At 34.4% G+C, this 16,169-nt stretch overlaps 1 protein-coding gene across 2 annotated transcripts in view; it reads left to right on the top strand.

The window, feature by feature from the left end:
• Positions 1-3,856, top strand: part of Wdfy2 (WD repeat and FYVE domain containing 2) — a 151,888-nt gene extending 148,032 nt beyond the window's left edge. For both annotated transcript variants that reach the window (XM_090410882.1, XM_090410883.1), the window contains one exon: positions 2,641-3,856. In XM_090410882.1, the coding sequence (XP_090267008.1) occupies positions 2,641-2,691 (51 nt within the window). In that variant the 3' untranslated portion in view covers positions 2,692-3,856. The remainder of the gene's footprint in view (positions 1-2,640) is intronic.
• The last annotated feature ends 12,313 nt before the right edge of the window (positions 3,857-16,169 follow it).

The raw sequence follows: 16,169 nt of genomic DNA, 5'->3' as shown, positions 1-16,169 counted from the left end.
TTGTCATTGCCTGAATATAACATTTTGTATTTATTGCTCAGAAAGATCTCACCAGTTTTGGTCTTTTTTGTTTCAGTCACTCCTATTATTTCGATCTGGTACTTATCTAATTCCTCAGCTAGCTCCATTTCTTTGCCATTCAGGCTTCTTACGTTGATAGTACCGATCTTTAACTCTGGTGATGTTGAGTTGGAGTTTGTTTTCAGATTTGTTCCAGTAGCTGACTTTTCGCTGTTCGCCCTGGTTCCCTGGTGAAAACAACGGGGGCCTTGTTTAACCGGGCGACGCCCCAGCCGGCATGAAATTTTGTCATGTTGTACCATCATTTTTTATTTTGGTTTAACCAATAAGAATACAATTTGGTCGGCTAAATCCCAAATTGCCAGCCCATCCTCGTTCGTTCAGTATCAAAGTAGATACCCAACAGGGTGCACCATGAGAAGGTGAGGATTGGACATTAGGTCAGAAGCCCTGGTCGGTTCTCCACATTCCTTTAAAGGCTATGTGGAGGTCTCCTCTCAGTTATACAGCTTTGACCCTTAAGCTCCCCTTGAACTGAAAATCAAACAACTCTAAAAGACATAAGCATTATTTCTGAAAATTACTGTTTAAGTATAGAGAAAAAGGTATTAGTGAGCAGATCAGGATTATTTGAAATATGATAAGCCAAGGTTAACATTTTGCTAGCTATGTTTAATTTCTGAGAGATTATTATTATTATTTTACACACACAATAGTTGTAAGAGAGGCACTTTTAAGTTGTTTGAAATTAGTTTCCTTGTACAGATAATATCCAAGTTGATTGCCAGTTGAGATTGTTTTGTTCAACCTGTGAATAGTACCTTAATTTTGTTTGTTTTGCATAACAAAATTATAAAAGGCTTTGCGTTATTCGTTTACAGTCACCTCTCACTATAGCAAACAGTGCTAGAACAAACTTACTACAATTTATTTTATATCACCCCCCCCCCTCCCCAACCATGTGTGAGTAAATAGAATAAAAAAAGGAATTTGTTGACATGTTTTATGAAGACCTGAAGGTTATAATTGGGAAAAACAGTATGGGAATATTGTTCCAAAGAGCAAAGGTGTAGAAAATGAAGGCAGAGGATGAGAAGTTTGTTTGATTTTGGAGCTGAACTGTATATTAGTGTTGACAGGCATCCCACTCATGTTCGTATATGAGTAGAGAAAAGTGAAGGGATGGTAGCATCCAGTTCAATGGAACAGAATCCATGAAAATGCCTATGGAAGAGACATAATGCAGCATTAGAGCATTTATAAAAAGTGACTAGAGGGAATCAGTGAAGGATGGGTTATAAATTAAGCAAATTGCTGTCTTCTGAATACAATCAAGGATTCTGAAGGAGGTTTTAGGTGCACCAACATAAATGTAGGAACAGTATTCTAAAATTGGGTGGATTTTGAGCTTCATAATGTGTCAGGAGTTGAGCATGAAGAATACCAAACTTTTTGGAGGCTGAATTGCATTTTGGTGACATTAAAATTTACCAGGTTGTCCTCTTGAGAATGACAAGGAGATCAGTGTTTAAGGCATAAGTGAAAGAATATCTTGAAGCGTAAATTACGTGAGCACTTACAAAGTTTTGAAAATGAAAAATAGGAGTTAGAGAGTACTGTCATCAACAAAGCTTGAATAGGATTGGATATCGGGGAAAGATCATTGATGTGTGGAAGAAGAGTAAGTGACAGCACTGAGCCCTGGAGTATACTGGCTTTGATTTGAAATGTGATTAAACCATTCATTGTTTCTTGCAATGAACAAACAGAGTGGAACTTGGCAATTCATTCACAAAGGGAAGGAGGAATACTATAGGATGGTAGCTTGACAAAAATGCCATGATGCCAGGTTTGATAAAATGCCTTGAAAATATCAACTACTAGAAAGTTCTGAGCCAAAGCCCTATAATCAGAGTCCTCGTCAAAAGGAAATTTGCTGTAGCAATTTATCCATCATAACTTATTCCTATAAGTTTGCTATAGTGAGAGTTAGCTACACTTACTTTAATCCCTTACCTGACCAAGCGTATTGTTTCTACAGTTCATTTAATTTGATATATATATTTTTTTTATTATTGTGTGACACCTCCAAGGAGTCCAAAGACTTATCGAGAGAGAGGGCACCTACTCTACACCATTCCATCTCTACCTCAATCCCCCAACTGCAGCAAACCACATCATTTACACCAACGCCATCTACTGTCCACTACCACTAATATTTTCACAGACAATCACAAACATCCATGCCCATGGCAGGATTCGAACCTACAGCTTTTTGGTCGGAGAGCAGATATGAGCAGAGTAATATATATATATGTGTGTATGTATTTATTTTTAAATTGGATGAAAAAAATATTTTTAATATTACATATGGACAGTTTGCACTAAGTTCACTCAACCAACAAGTATATATTCAGGTTCTTCATGACTAAAGTGAAGCAAATTTGGCATGTATTATAATATTTACTTTATAAAAATTTTGATTTCTTAGCTCAGAAACTTTTTTTTGCTGTTGACTTGTGTATCATTTCATTAAAAATGTAATATTTATCAAGCATAAGCTTTGATCTGTATATATTTTTAATTACTTATAATACTTGTTCTGGCTTTATTTTTCAGGTGTGGGACATCAGTTCATTAATCCATTCCTTGTCACCACAACAGGCATGACACGTGGTCAAAGCAACTATCCATCAGTTTTCATCAGGTACGGTGCCAGAGAGACTAGTGGCATCACTTTAGTTCTCTTTGTGTTCTAGGAATGCACTCATGAGTGCTTGCACCAAATACCAGCATCTGTAACACTTGTTAAAGTAGGAGGAATGCTTGCTCCTCCACTTTGTGCACCTGTTGTATTAATGTTTGCCAGTTATTTTGACTTATTATTATTTCTTAAAAGAGTTAGATGTTTTGTATAAATCAACTGGAATGATTACATGTATAATTAAAGGAACATTTTTATAAAGGATTTTGAGAGAATAATATTTGCCTATCGTTGTGCAAGCTGCCTTAAATTTAAGTACAGATTTTTCTCTGTAGTTGATCAAGTCATCTTGAGCTCGATATGGTTGTAATCTGGTTCCTTGATTATGTGTAAAAATCTGATATGATAGTTCTTTTCATATTGTTAATATATATATATAATCATAAAGCTTGTTTTCTGAGACATTGCAGAAATATCATTGCTTATGCGTATATATTTTGTATAAAGTCTTTGATAGAAAGTTTGTGAAAGCAATGATCCAAGGCAAACATTAAGTTAATGCATGTAAGTGTTATAACAGTTCTTAAATTGCTAATTGTATAAATGATCAATCTTAATCATGTAAAATCAATTATGTAATGCAATTATTATTTTTTTTGGTTCTGTTTTAAAGAACATTGTATGAATGGATATTGTGGATTCCAGACAATACTAATGTTCTGTTACTTTTTGTGATTGTATTACTGCTATGTTTAAATGTTCAGAAGTGGCCAGTTCCACGAACATATCAAGCAGAATTTGTGTCTGAATGTGTGTGAGTGATGCATGGGTGTATATATATGTATGTATGTGTGCATTGAGTATGTATGCGTGCATGTGTGTATGCAAGACGGTTGGTTGGCATAAACTGGGTAGTTGAGAAATAAGTTTTAGAACTTCTTTGACTAATCAGTAGCTATGCTTGAAGGAAGAGAAGAAGAAAAAAAACAAATCTCATTTATGACAAGGTGATCCCACCAAAATATCCTTGCATACTTGAGAAAATCTAGTTCCTTGGTAATTGAGCCAAGTGGCTTAATTGTAATAATGTGGAAATATTATGGAAACCAAATAAATTGACCTCGATAATTACATGGTTTGGCATCTTTTTTTTTTTTAATTCCTTGTAGAGAAGTACAAATTGATGTCTGTCCTAATAAATGATTTGATTCAGGAATAACTTAATATCCACTGAGATATATGGAAAGTGTGATAGATGGTGAATTGGGTTTTTTCCAACAGGAATTAATGCAGTAGAGAGGTAAAGTATGCCCATATATCATTGTGCTGAAGTGAGGCATACCTTACCTCTTGGGAGGTTATTATTCCTTGTAATAAATAATCTAAATGTGTTTTCAAACTTTTGTGTTTCCTACATTTTGGTTTATAAATCTCTTATTATATACATTTTATTTGGAACTATTCCAGTAAGTCTAAACCAGAAGTGGATCACTGTTCTTAATGATACTCAGTTATTTCATTTAAGGTTGAACATTGGTCTAATATAACTGCTTGATTCACAAGTTTTTATTGCCACTGTGTGAACAGTTTTTCATTTTTGGTCTTCCAGTATTTGCAGCTGAGCAAGGACCAAGTCTTTTTGTTCAGTATTAAGAATGAGAAGCCAGTGACTTACACCTTGTACTAAACTGTTAAAAACATACAAAATACTAGTTTATATAATTAAGTTTAGGTAATATTTAAACGAACATATCAGTTGATATCATCAGTGCAAATTAAACAATGTTCAAGTAGAAAACAGTGATGGAACAACATATGCACTTGATACACAATTTAATACCACAGCTTGAAATGCATTAATAAAGCAGAAAAGCATGACTGAGACATCTCCTTTTCTGATGCATGCCTCTAAAGGTAAACCACATATGAAAATTTAAGTCAATATATTATGATTAGTGTCTTATTAATAACTTTCTTCCAAATTGGTGTATTTTTACTCATATCCCTATATGACAAGCTCTACATGTTGATCTAAAGAATTTCAAAACTGCCCACTTATATTTCAATCTTACTCTGGATTTTTTCCCTGATGTTGGATCAAATGGTTGCTAATCTTCATCTCTTATTCTGTTGAGATGACCACATGATTTCAGATTGTGTTTGCTTATTCATTCAATAATTATTTCTAACTTAACGCACAGATCCATGTGTGGAAATTGGTTTGAACATTGATTATATACTGCAAGCATAAGTCTTTTTTACTGATTTCTTTTATTTCATATAAACAGCCTACTATAACCAGCTATACTTATGCTTTTGATATTTAATTTTCTCATCTTTACTAAAAACTGCCTAAATGGCTAAAATTTGTATCCTGAATTTAGATTCATTGTGAATGTAGTTGATATTTTAGTTTCTTGCCTGTTGTCATAGTTTGTATTGTCAGTGTAATCTTCACATCAAATCTTGATGTCAAGATTGTTGTGCAGTTAAAGAGGATTAATGTAAAGAACTACGCTTAATGTCTTTTATTTGAATATTGGTGAATAGTGCTACTTTCTCTTAATGTGGGACATCAATTGTACAACAGCCAAAATAATGTTGAAAGTTTTTTTTGACTTGGTTATGCTATAAATTAAAGATGCCAAGAAATTATATTCTTGGTTTATCCATATGAGCCGTTAGCCTCCATATACAAATAACCCAGTTATGAAGTAACTTCATAACTGAGTTATTTGTATGTGGAGGCTAATGGCTCATCAATTGCCTTACTATGCCTTAATGCAAGGCACATCTTTATAAGCATGTATAATGCTGCATTATGGGAAGGGCCACTACCCAGACCTGTTTCAAATTTTATTGAAGTCTCATCAGTGGTAGCCAGACAAAAGAGATACCAAGGTTGAAGTAATGCAGAAGTCATATATTTCCCATATACAAGTAATCTGGATCTTGCTTCCACTGATGAAACATAATCCCATAATCCATAGCATTATACATGTCCGTTAGGATATGTGTCTTTCATTATGGGATACTAAGGCAATTGATGTGAAATCATTAGCCTCCAAATGCAAGTAACCCACTTGTGAAGTTACTTCATGTGCAAACTTTGTTTGCTTACACTTGGATAAAGGATAAAACTAAGAATATAATTTCTTGGCATCTTTAATTTATAGTAAAAATTATGTTAACTTTTCCTTAAATCGTACTATCTTTTATTGTTACATAAGCTTCTGTGGACTGAGGAGGTACTAGAAATCTGTTGCAGGTATTCTTCCATCTTCCACAAAAAAATAAAAGGAATAGAAATAATTTATTGCCTACTCAACTAGTTTCGCAAAAATTCTTGTGTTTCGCATTATCAGGAGGAAAGAAAAGAAAGCATATCAAAAGTTCCTGGCAAATAAGTCAGCTTGTGCTCTTAAAGAATACAGAGACAAATGGAAGAAAGCTAAATACTCGGTAAAACTAGCTAAACAAAAGTTATGGGAGGACTTTGGTAAGAACATAGAAAATAAATATCAAGAAAGGTGGCAAGATATTCTGGATGTTGTTCAAGAAGCTCAGAAATGGAGGAAAGAGTGCTGTAAAAGGAATTAGAGATGATAAAGGTGATATGAAAACAGGAGAAAAAGATATCCTTGAAGTATGGAATAATTACTTCGAAAAATTGCTAAACGAAGATCAGTGACAGCACAGTGGTAAAAAACACACAACAGGCATGCAGTCAGGAATACATATTGATACTTGAAAGAGAAAAAGCCATCAAAAGTCTGAAATGTGAAATGGCAGCTGGAATAGATGATATTCGACCAGATGCTCAAGTATGGAGTTATAAAAGTCTTACAGTGCCTGCACTGCATAGTTCATAAGGCCTGGATAGAGGGACGAATTCCAGATGATTGGAGTAGAGCTCTTATAGTACCATATATAAAAAGGGAAATAAAACTGAATGTGAGAATTACAGAGGTATTTCTCTATTGAGTATTCCTGGTAAGATATATGCAAGTATACAGGTATCCCTCAATGTTACCGCGTTAATCAAATATAATAATCAATGGTAAAAATTACAATTCGCCCATGATCGATTACTGTATTAATAATTCATTTCATATGATACTCTTTTAGAACAGATAAAAAATGAATGCAAAGTAAATGTTTAATAAATACTTGTACATACATTATTTACTGCAATATTTTTATCAAAAGAAGTTATCAAGAGTCATTTGAATAGTTTGTTTTTTCTTATCGGCATAAATTCTACAATATCAAGCAAAATGACTCTCCAGACCTCAGCAAACAAGCAATAAAACATAAAGAAAAAACACTTCAAATATAATACATGATGGTACAAATTAAGTGGATATTGAATCCAACATTATTTCATAGCCGAATATAGAAACTACAAGAGTTTCGTGCCGAATATATAGAAACTAAAAGTTTCGGCAGATGCAAGCATAAGCAACCTTATCGGCAACTTGTGGTAAAGGTGGAGTAAGCTCCAGATCACTTTCCTTAGTATTTTCCATAATGTAAAGCACATGTCCTAGAGGACATGTATGATAAATAAGCCTTTGGCTCTCTATTTCAGTAATACATGATGGTTTATTTATTTTCAGTTACAATCTAGAAATTATTGGGGGAAAAAAAACAAACCACACTATACTGACATTAGAGGTCGCAGTAACTCTCAGATACAATTTACTGTCAAATATCACAAACCTTTACATAACGTGTTAAACCAAACTGACAGCAAAAAACAGTGTGGAATATCACTCATAACATATGAATGCACACCTACTCGTGACCTCCAAGCTATAGACTGAATTGTGTAAGAATATTTACATTAAACATTTTGCATGTATCTGACAGATCAGCTACGAGCTCTGCAGGGTTAAAGGCACGTTAAAACTCTTGCCACATATATCAAAGGATTGCTACAATTAATTTTGCTGTGTTAATCAAATCCTGCATTAAGCAAGGGATACCTGTACTTGAGAAATGGTTGAGAAGGATTGTGGAAGACCAGCTTGGTGAAGAACAAGCTGGATTCAGACCAAATGGTTGTCAGGATCAGATTTTCACTTTACGACAGATAGTTGAGAAATCATGGGAATATAACAAAGATCTGTATTTAAGTTTTGTAGATCTGGAAAAGGCATATGACAAGGTGCCAAGAGAGAAGCTATTCCAAAAGCTACAGTTATATGGTGTCAGTGGGGCATTATATCATGCAATACTTAGTCTTTGAGTTGTAAGTCAACAGTTGAAATTTGAAGGAAGTACAGGAAGATGATTTAATGTTAAATCTTTTGTCAGACAGGGATGTACGTTATCACCTCTGTTATTCATTATCTATACGGATCACATTATGAAGGAAAGTGTTATTAAACCTGATATCAAAATTGGAGATGTTAATCTCAGCTCTTTGCTTTATGCAGAAGATGTTATACTTCTAAATTAACTTGTTATAACTCTGCAAGATTCCCTGACTAAATTGAATAACTGTTGTAATAGATATGGTATGAAGGTCAGCAATAACAAGATAAAGACCATGAAAATAGGCAGAAGCATTGAAAATATGAACTGAATTGTGAATGGAGAACCTATAGAACAAGTAAAACATTTCAGCTACTTAGGCACGATTTTTAGTGAAGATGGTAAACTAAATATGGAAATAGACAACAGAATCAACAAAGCTGGTACGGTAGGCAGTCAACTGAATAAATTTATATGGAATAAGAGAAATTGGCCAAAAAAACACTAAATTAGCTGTATACAAGACCGTATTCAAGCCAATTTTAACTAATGGATCTGAGAACTGGGTCAGAAGTAAAACACTTGACCAAAGACTAGACACTGCAGATATGAGAGTCCTGAGAAAGATTAGGGGCCTGAACAGATGGCATCAATGACAATATCATATTGAAAAACCGAGGATATTAGGAAAAAACTCAACGTTGTCAGCATCCAGGAATACGTTAGCAGAGCTAATCTCAGGTGGTATGGTCACTTAAACAGAATGGGAGAGGAAAGATTAGCAAAATAAGTGTTCTCTGCCAGGTTGGCAGGAAAAAGACCCAAAGGAAGATCAAGATATAGGTGGATTGATACAGTAAAATGTTCCTTAGAAGACAGAAATATAAGATTTGATAATGTTGGAGTCTTGACAGGTAATAGACTGATTTCTAGGAAAATTATATATAGACAGGAAGTTAGTACTATATGAAAAATTTACATCATTACTATCATATCCTGTAAACACTTGATGGTTTACAGGATATGATAGTAATTATTATAATAATAATAATATCAGGAATTTGATAAGTGAAAAAAAAAATGTGAATAACAATGGAAACTATGCATTTGCTATGAAGTTGTATGCTAGTTTGTGTCTGTTTTGGACAACTAGTAATCACTTGCTTGTTCTCAAGATTATTCTTCAAGAAGTCAGGTGAAATGATCAAACATCCTCAACAATGCAATAAAAGAGATGATTTTACATTGTCTGTTGGTTTGTTGCCATAATATTTGATTTTTGGTTTCAGTTGTATGTGCTGCCAGTCCTGAGTTTTGTTTCATTTCTTTCTCTACATTGGATACCTCTCCCAACTTGTCTTCCTGTCCTATGTAGCACAAAGCACAAATACAGTTCATCTTGTATGCAACCAATTATTTTTGAGAGGTGGATTGGTATGTTTTTGAGGTTTCAGAGATCTATTGAGGGGATAGAAGGCAACCTTTATGTTGGTATAGTATTCTCCATATCTTATGTGTGACATTGTATATAGGAGAGAATCGCTGTTCCTCTGAATTCTTGTTTTTAATGTTCGTTCCCGAATGTCTTGGATATTGACGTAGAATTTTGTTGACCAATGTTCTGTTGTAGCAATTCTTTGATAGGGTGTACTGAAGTATGCCAGTTTGATCAGGAAAGAAATTACTCAAATCAGGACTGACAGCACATACAACTGAAACCAGGTATTATGGCATCAAACCAAAATGCTCCAAATATATTACAGATTTTTCTCAATCAGCTGAAATGATCAGACATTCTCAACAGTGCAGCAAAAACAAGAGATGATTTTACACCATGTCTGTGATTCTCTAGTTAAACACAACAAGCACGTAGTGATTAGTTGATCAAAGCAGACATGAACCAGCACACAACTTCATAGCAAATGCATACTTTCCATTGTTATTCCTGTTTTTTTTTGTTTTTTTTTTGTTTTTTTTTTGTTTGTTTTTTATCATCAGATTCCTGATATATATATATACCCTCAATGGGTGTACAGGATATGATAGTAATGATGTAAATTTTTCATTTAGTACTAACTTCCTGTTTACAATTTTCCTCTAAATCAGTCTGTTACCTCCAACTTATCAGATCTTATATTTCTATCTTCTAAGGCACTTTTTACAATCCACCTATATCTTGGTCGTCATTATTATTATTACATGTCACCTCCAGGGAGTCCAAAGACTCATCGAGGGAGGGTACCTACTCCACAACTCTCATCTTAACTATTCAATCCACCAACTACAACGAACTGCAACTACTTTCATCATCCACACCAACGCCATCTACCGCCGATCACCACTACTAGCATTTTCACAGACAATGACAAACATTCATGCCCACAGCGGGATTTGAACCCGCAGCCTTTTGGCTGGAGAGCAGATACACCAACCACTCGGCCAGCTCGCATCTGGGTCTTTTTTCTGACAACCTGGCAGAGAACACTTGTTTTGCTAATCTTTCTTCTTCTGTTTAAGTGACCATACCACCTGAGATTAGCTCTGCTAACACATTATTGGATGCTAACTATATTGTTCCTTCCTAATATCCTCGTCTTTAATATGTTATTGCTACTGATGCCATTTGTTCACCCCTCTAATCTTTCTCTTATGTCTGTGGTAATCAGTTGTTCACAGCAGAGTACAAGCCAGCAAACAACATAGTGAATGCACACTTTCCATTGTTATTCCTATTTTCAAATATTTCATTATGTATGTTACCTTTTATAATCTGGTTTTTAGTTAATTCACTTATTTCTTTTGATGATGTGAAACAAGAATTTTCATGAAACTGCTTGAGTTATCAAATTATTGATATCCTAATTTCTTGTTTGGAAGAATATTGGCAATGCATTTCTAGTATCCTATCTTTTGCCTGAAATTAAACTATCATCCTATATACTCTGCCTTGTGGCCTTTTGTGTAAGTATATAAATATAAGTTATGTGCAATGTGTCTAGAATCTGAGTTTGATTGGATGTAAATGAATGAAATGACAACATTTTCAGTATTACTTTGTCACAAGTTCACATATACCGTTAGCTACGTTTTCACATATTCATCTCTACATTGAAATATTTGTCACATATTGGGAAACAAGTTTTTGTGTATCTCCTCATCTAAATAGTCTTCCACCAGTTTTGACCCAGTCTTCAAGTTATCATTCATTGCTATTGAATTGTTGAGCTGACAAAATTATTCAAGGGGAGAAAAAGATGGAAATCGATGGTGTCCAAGATAGGGGATATAACGTAAGTGTTGGAAGACGTCCCAGTTGGTCAAGCAGTTACATTTGAGCTGCAGTGTGGTTCATGCATTGTGATGAATCAAAAAACACATTCCAGAGCAAAGGCCACATCTTTTGATTTGAATAAACGGTGAAATGTGAAATATTTTTTTAGTCCAACAGTAAACATCTGTGTTTATTACTGTTCTCTGAGGCATAAAGATATGATGATTGTAACAATCGCAACCAAAATTCTTTGCATATAGTTAGTGATACTGTAAGTGTTCTGTTATGATTTCATATAAAAAAGAACAAATTTATGGGAAATGTGTACTCAACTAATGAATCTTCTGTTTTCTCAAATGTTTTCATTCATATGGTCAAGCATATCAGCAGTGATAAACGATGGGCAACCTGTCTTCATGCACATTAACATTCCCTTTCACCATTTCCTCACTCATGGCATTTTCTCAGTACTTCAATAACTGCATGTTGATGTTCAGTGAAAATGTTTAGTAGCTGTATCACATTACCAAAGATATGGAAGACCATGGTTTTCAGATCTTTGGCAAGATTCCATTACTGCTCCCAGAGAGGACACTAATTAAGAACCCACCTTTTAAAATCAACCTTTTACAAAGTTAAATATCTAGATGTGTTTTCTCCATTAAACATCAAGAGTGATAATCATGTTAACTTACCAAAATTTTATCTGGGTGAACATTTTCGGAATTCAAAAATTTTATCACTGATTATATCTCGCAGCTAAAAGGATTCTTGATTTTCTTATTCATTTTACAAAAATGGCAAATTTATAACCACAGTTGAAAACTGACAAACACAAAGTCACAAAGTATATGTCATATTTTGTGACTTGAGTTTCTGGATGCACTTTGTAGTGTTATGTATGAAGTTCCATTTACACCATATTGCAGTGTTTCCTAACATTTTTTGGATCATGTCCCACCTCAAAGATTTTGATGCCCTTCCCCTAGCATAATAGTCAGCCAAGTTCTGAAAAAGTATAATATAAATATGTACTTTAAATAAAAAAGGAACATAGGTAAGACTGTTTGTAATTTGACTTTCTTCAATGAATATAAATTTTATATTACACTTTGTATATTATAAAACATAAATCAAACTGAAATCGGGAAAATAATATCCAAGTTAATGCGATCCTTGAGCTTGATGTGTGCTGCAAAGAGTTTTTATTTGAGGTACTAATTTAGTCACTTTCAATCTCAAATCCTTATGGTTTGTGATATCCAGATTTCTTTTTTTCAGTAGCAAGTCATTTACAGCACTAAAGCCACATTCAACTAAATATGATGACGGGAAGGGCAACAGCATTTTCTTTTGCAAAACTATTTGAATTTCGGTATTTCGTTTCTGTCTCATCAGAAAGCCATGCCATTGTTCCTTTTATGTTAAATAAATTTCTAATAGACTCATCATTTTGCTTTTCTGAGAGTTCTTGATATTGTATTTATGTTGACTGCTGTACTAGTGATGTCAGCTTTTTTTCTCGGAAAGTTAGGGTTGCAACATCGACAATTTATCGCCAATAATGGTGAGTTTTTTTAGTATATCGGTGATGAGGTGACGAATGCAACATCATTTTCTAATTGCCCCGCAAAATATTCAAATTGCCCACATTGGGAAACACTGCCATATAGGCAGTGTTTCCCAATGTTTATTTTTTTATAAACATTGGGAAAATTTACATCATTACTAACTTCCTATCTACAATTTTCCTCCAAATCAGTCTGTTACATTTCTAATAGACTCATCGTTTATGCTTTTCTGAGAGTACTTGATATTGTATTTATGTTGACTGCTGTACTAGTGATGTCAGCTTTTTTTCTCGGAAAGTCAGGGTTGCAACATCGACAATTTATCGCCGATAATGGCGAGTTTTTTGAGTATATCGGTGATGAGGTGACAAATGCAACATCATTTTCTAATTGTCCCACAAAATATTAAAATTGCCCACATTGGGAAACACTGCCATATAGGTTTAGCGTTTCATCATCAAATTCCTTCCGTGTAACCTCAAGGGGTGTATAGGATATGATAGTACTACATGAAAATTTACATCATTACTAACTTCCTATCTACAATTTTCCTCCAAATCAGTCTGTTACTTGTCAAGACTCCAACATTATCAGATCTTATATTTCTGTCGTCTAAGGCACTTTGTACCGTATCAATCCATCTATATCTTGGTCTTCCTCTGGGTCGTTTTCCTGCCAACCTGGCAGAGAACACTTGTTTTGCTAATCTTTCCTCACCCATTCTGTCTAAGTGACCATACCACCTGAGATTAGCTCTGCTAACGCATTCCTGGATGCTGACAAACAATGTCAAGTTCTTTCCTAATATCCTCATTTTTAATATGATATTGCCATTGATGTCATCTGTTCATGCCTCTAATCTTTCTCAGGACTCCCATTGCAGTCTCTAGTCTTTGGTTAAGTGCTTTACTTCTAACCCAGCACTCAGATCCACTAGTTAAAACTGGTTTGAACATTGGATAAAACTGGTATACAGCTAATTTAGTGTTCTGACTAATTTCTCTTTTATTCCATATGAATTTATTAAATTGGCTTCCTACCATACCAGCTTTGTTGATTCTGTTGTCTATTTCCATATTTAATTTATCATCTTCACTAAAAATCGTGCCTAAGTAGCTGAAATGTTTTACTTGTTCCACAGGTTCTTCATTCACAACGCAGTTGATATTTTCAATGATTCTACCTATTTTCATTGTCTTTGTCTTTTGATTGCTGACCTTCATACCATATCTATTACAACAGTTATTCAATTTAGTCAGGGAATCTTGCAGACTTGTAGCAGATTTATTTAGAAGTATAACATCGTCTGCATTAACATCTCCAATTTTGATATCAGGTTTAATACCACTTTCCTTCATAATATGATCCATATAGATAATGAATAACAGAGGAGATAATGGTGTCTCACACCAGATTTAACATTAAACCATCTTCCTGTACTTCCTTCAATCCTAACTGCTGATTTACAACTCAAAGACTAAGTATTGCTTGATAGAATGCCCCATTGACACCATATAACTGTAGCATATTGAATAGCTTCTCTCTTGGCACCTTGTCATATGCCTTTTCCAGATTGACAAAACTCAAATACAGATCTTTGTTGTATTCCCATGCTTTCTTGACTATTTGTCGTAAAGTGAAGATCTGATCCTGACAGCCTCTATTTGGCCTGAATCCAGCTTGTTCTTCACCAAGCTTTTCTTTCACAATTCTTCTGAACCGTTTCTCAAGTATACTAGCATAAATCTTACCAGGAACACTCAGTAGGGAAATACCTCTGTAATTCTCACATTCAGTTTTATTTCTCTTTTTATATATGGGTACTATGAGAACTCTACTCCAATCATCTAGAATTCGTCCTTCTGTCCATGCATTCTGAACTATGCAGTGCAGCCACTGTAAGACTTCTATACCACCATGCTTAAGCATTTCTGGTCGAATTTCATCTACTCATGCTGCTTTTCCACATTTCAAGCCTTTGATAGTATGGATATGTATTCCTGACTATGCCTGTTGAGTGTTTTTACTGCTGTGCTATCTCTGCTTGTTTCATTTAGCAATTTTTCAAAGTATTTACTCCATACTTCAAGTATATCTTTTCTCCTGTTTTCATGTTACCTTTATCATCTCTAATTCCTTTTACAGCACCCTTTTCTCCATTTCTGAGCTTTTTCAACAACCTCCAGAATATTTTGCCACCTTCGTGATATTTGTTTTCTATGTTTTTGTCAAAGTCCTCCCATGACTTTTGTTTAGCTAGTTTTACACTTGTCTCTGTATTCTCTAAGAGCACAAGTTGACTTATTTGCCAGGAACTTTTGATATGCTTTCTTCTTTTCCTTCACTGCCTCTTTAACTTCCTGTGTCCACCATGGAGTTCTGATTTTTCTATCCCTGCAGACAACCTCACCACATGCCTCTCTTTCTGAATCAGTTAGAGTTTTCTTCAAGGTTTGCCACTGAATCTCCAAGGTTTGGTTCCTGTTCTCAAACTGTTTGATTTTTCTTCAATAATATTTGTGTATTTTAGTCTACAGTTCACATCTGAGAGCTGCTCAACTTTTCTTCGCTTTAGAACTTTTTTTACATCATCTTTTTTTTAATATGAAATTCAATTTCATCGTGCTTAAGACTAAATAGTGATCACTTCCAATTTCAAATCCTCTGTACACTCTATTGTCCTGTACCAGGGAGAAAACATCACTATCAACAAAACATAGTCAATAAGACTTTTTTTTATTCTTGGCCAGGAATAAAACAGCCATGTGAATTTGTGCACATTTTTATGTTTGAACATGGTGTTAGTAATAACCAGTATGTCCTGAGCAGAAATCCAACAGGTATTTGCCATTATTATTAGCTTTGCTGTTTTTCTCCAAATTTTCCCAAAATATTTTTGTATGTCTGATAATCACTTTCTACTCTGCTATTTAGATCCCTAACATAGACCAACTTTTCCTTTTTCTTTGTGTCAGTGGCTTTCTGTAGAGCCTCAAAAAATTCTACCATTTCTACCCAAATAGAGCCTTCTGTGCGACTATAGGCACAAATAAGTCTCATTGTCCAGTTTCCCATTCTGATATATGCCCGTATCACTCTACTCGAGACTGCCAGCCATTCAAGAAGATTAGCCTCATATTTAGTGTTGAAATCTATGGTTATTCCTTCTTTCCCTTGATTGTCATTGCCTGAATATAACATTTTGTATTTATTGCTCAGAACGATCTCATCAGTTTTTGTCTTTTTTGTTTCGGTCACCTCTATTATGACGATTTAGTACTTATCCAATTCCTCAGCTAGTTCCATTTCTTTGCCATTCAGGCTTCTTATGTGGTAGTACTGA

The sequence above is a fragment of the Typopeltis vanoorti genome, chromosome 21, assembly GCF_054136105.1.
Source record: "Typopeltis vanoorti isolate ZY-2024b chromosome 21, IOZ_Tvanoo_1.0, whole genome shotgun sequence".
Classification (NCBI taxonomy): Eukaryota; Metazoa; Arthropoda; class Arachnida; order Uropygi; family Thelyphonidae; genus Typopeltis; species Typopeltis vanoorti.
The sequence above is the reverse complement of the archived record's forward strand: the minus strand, read 5'-3'. Positions and strand labels throughout refer to the sequence as shown.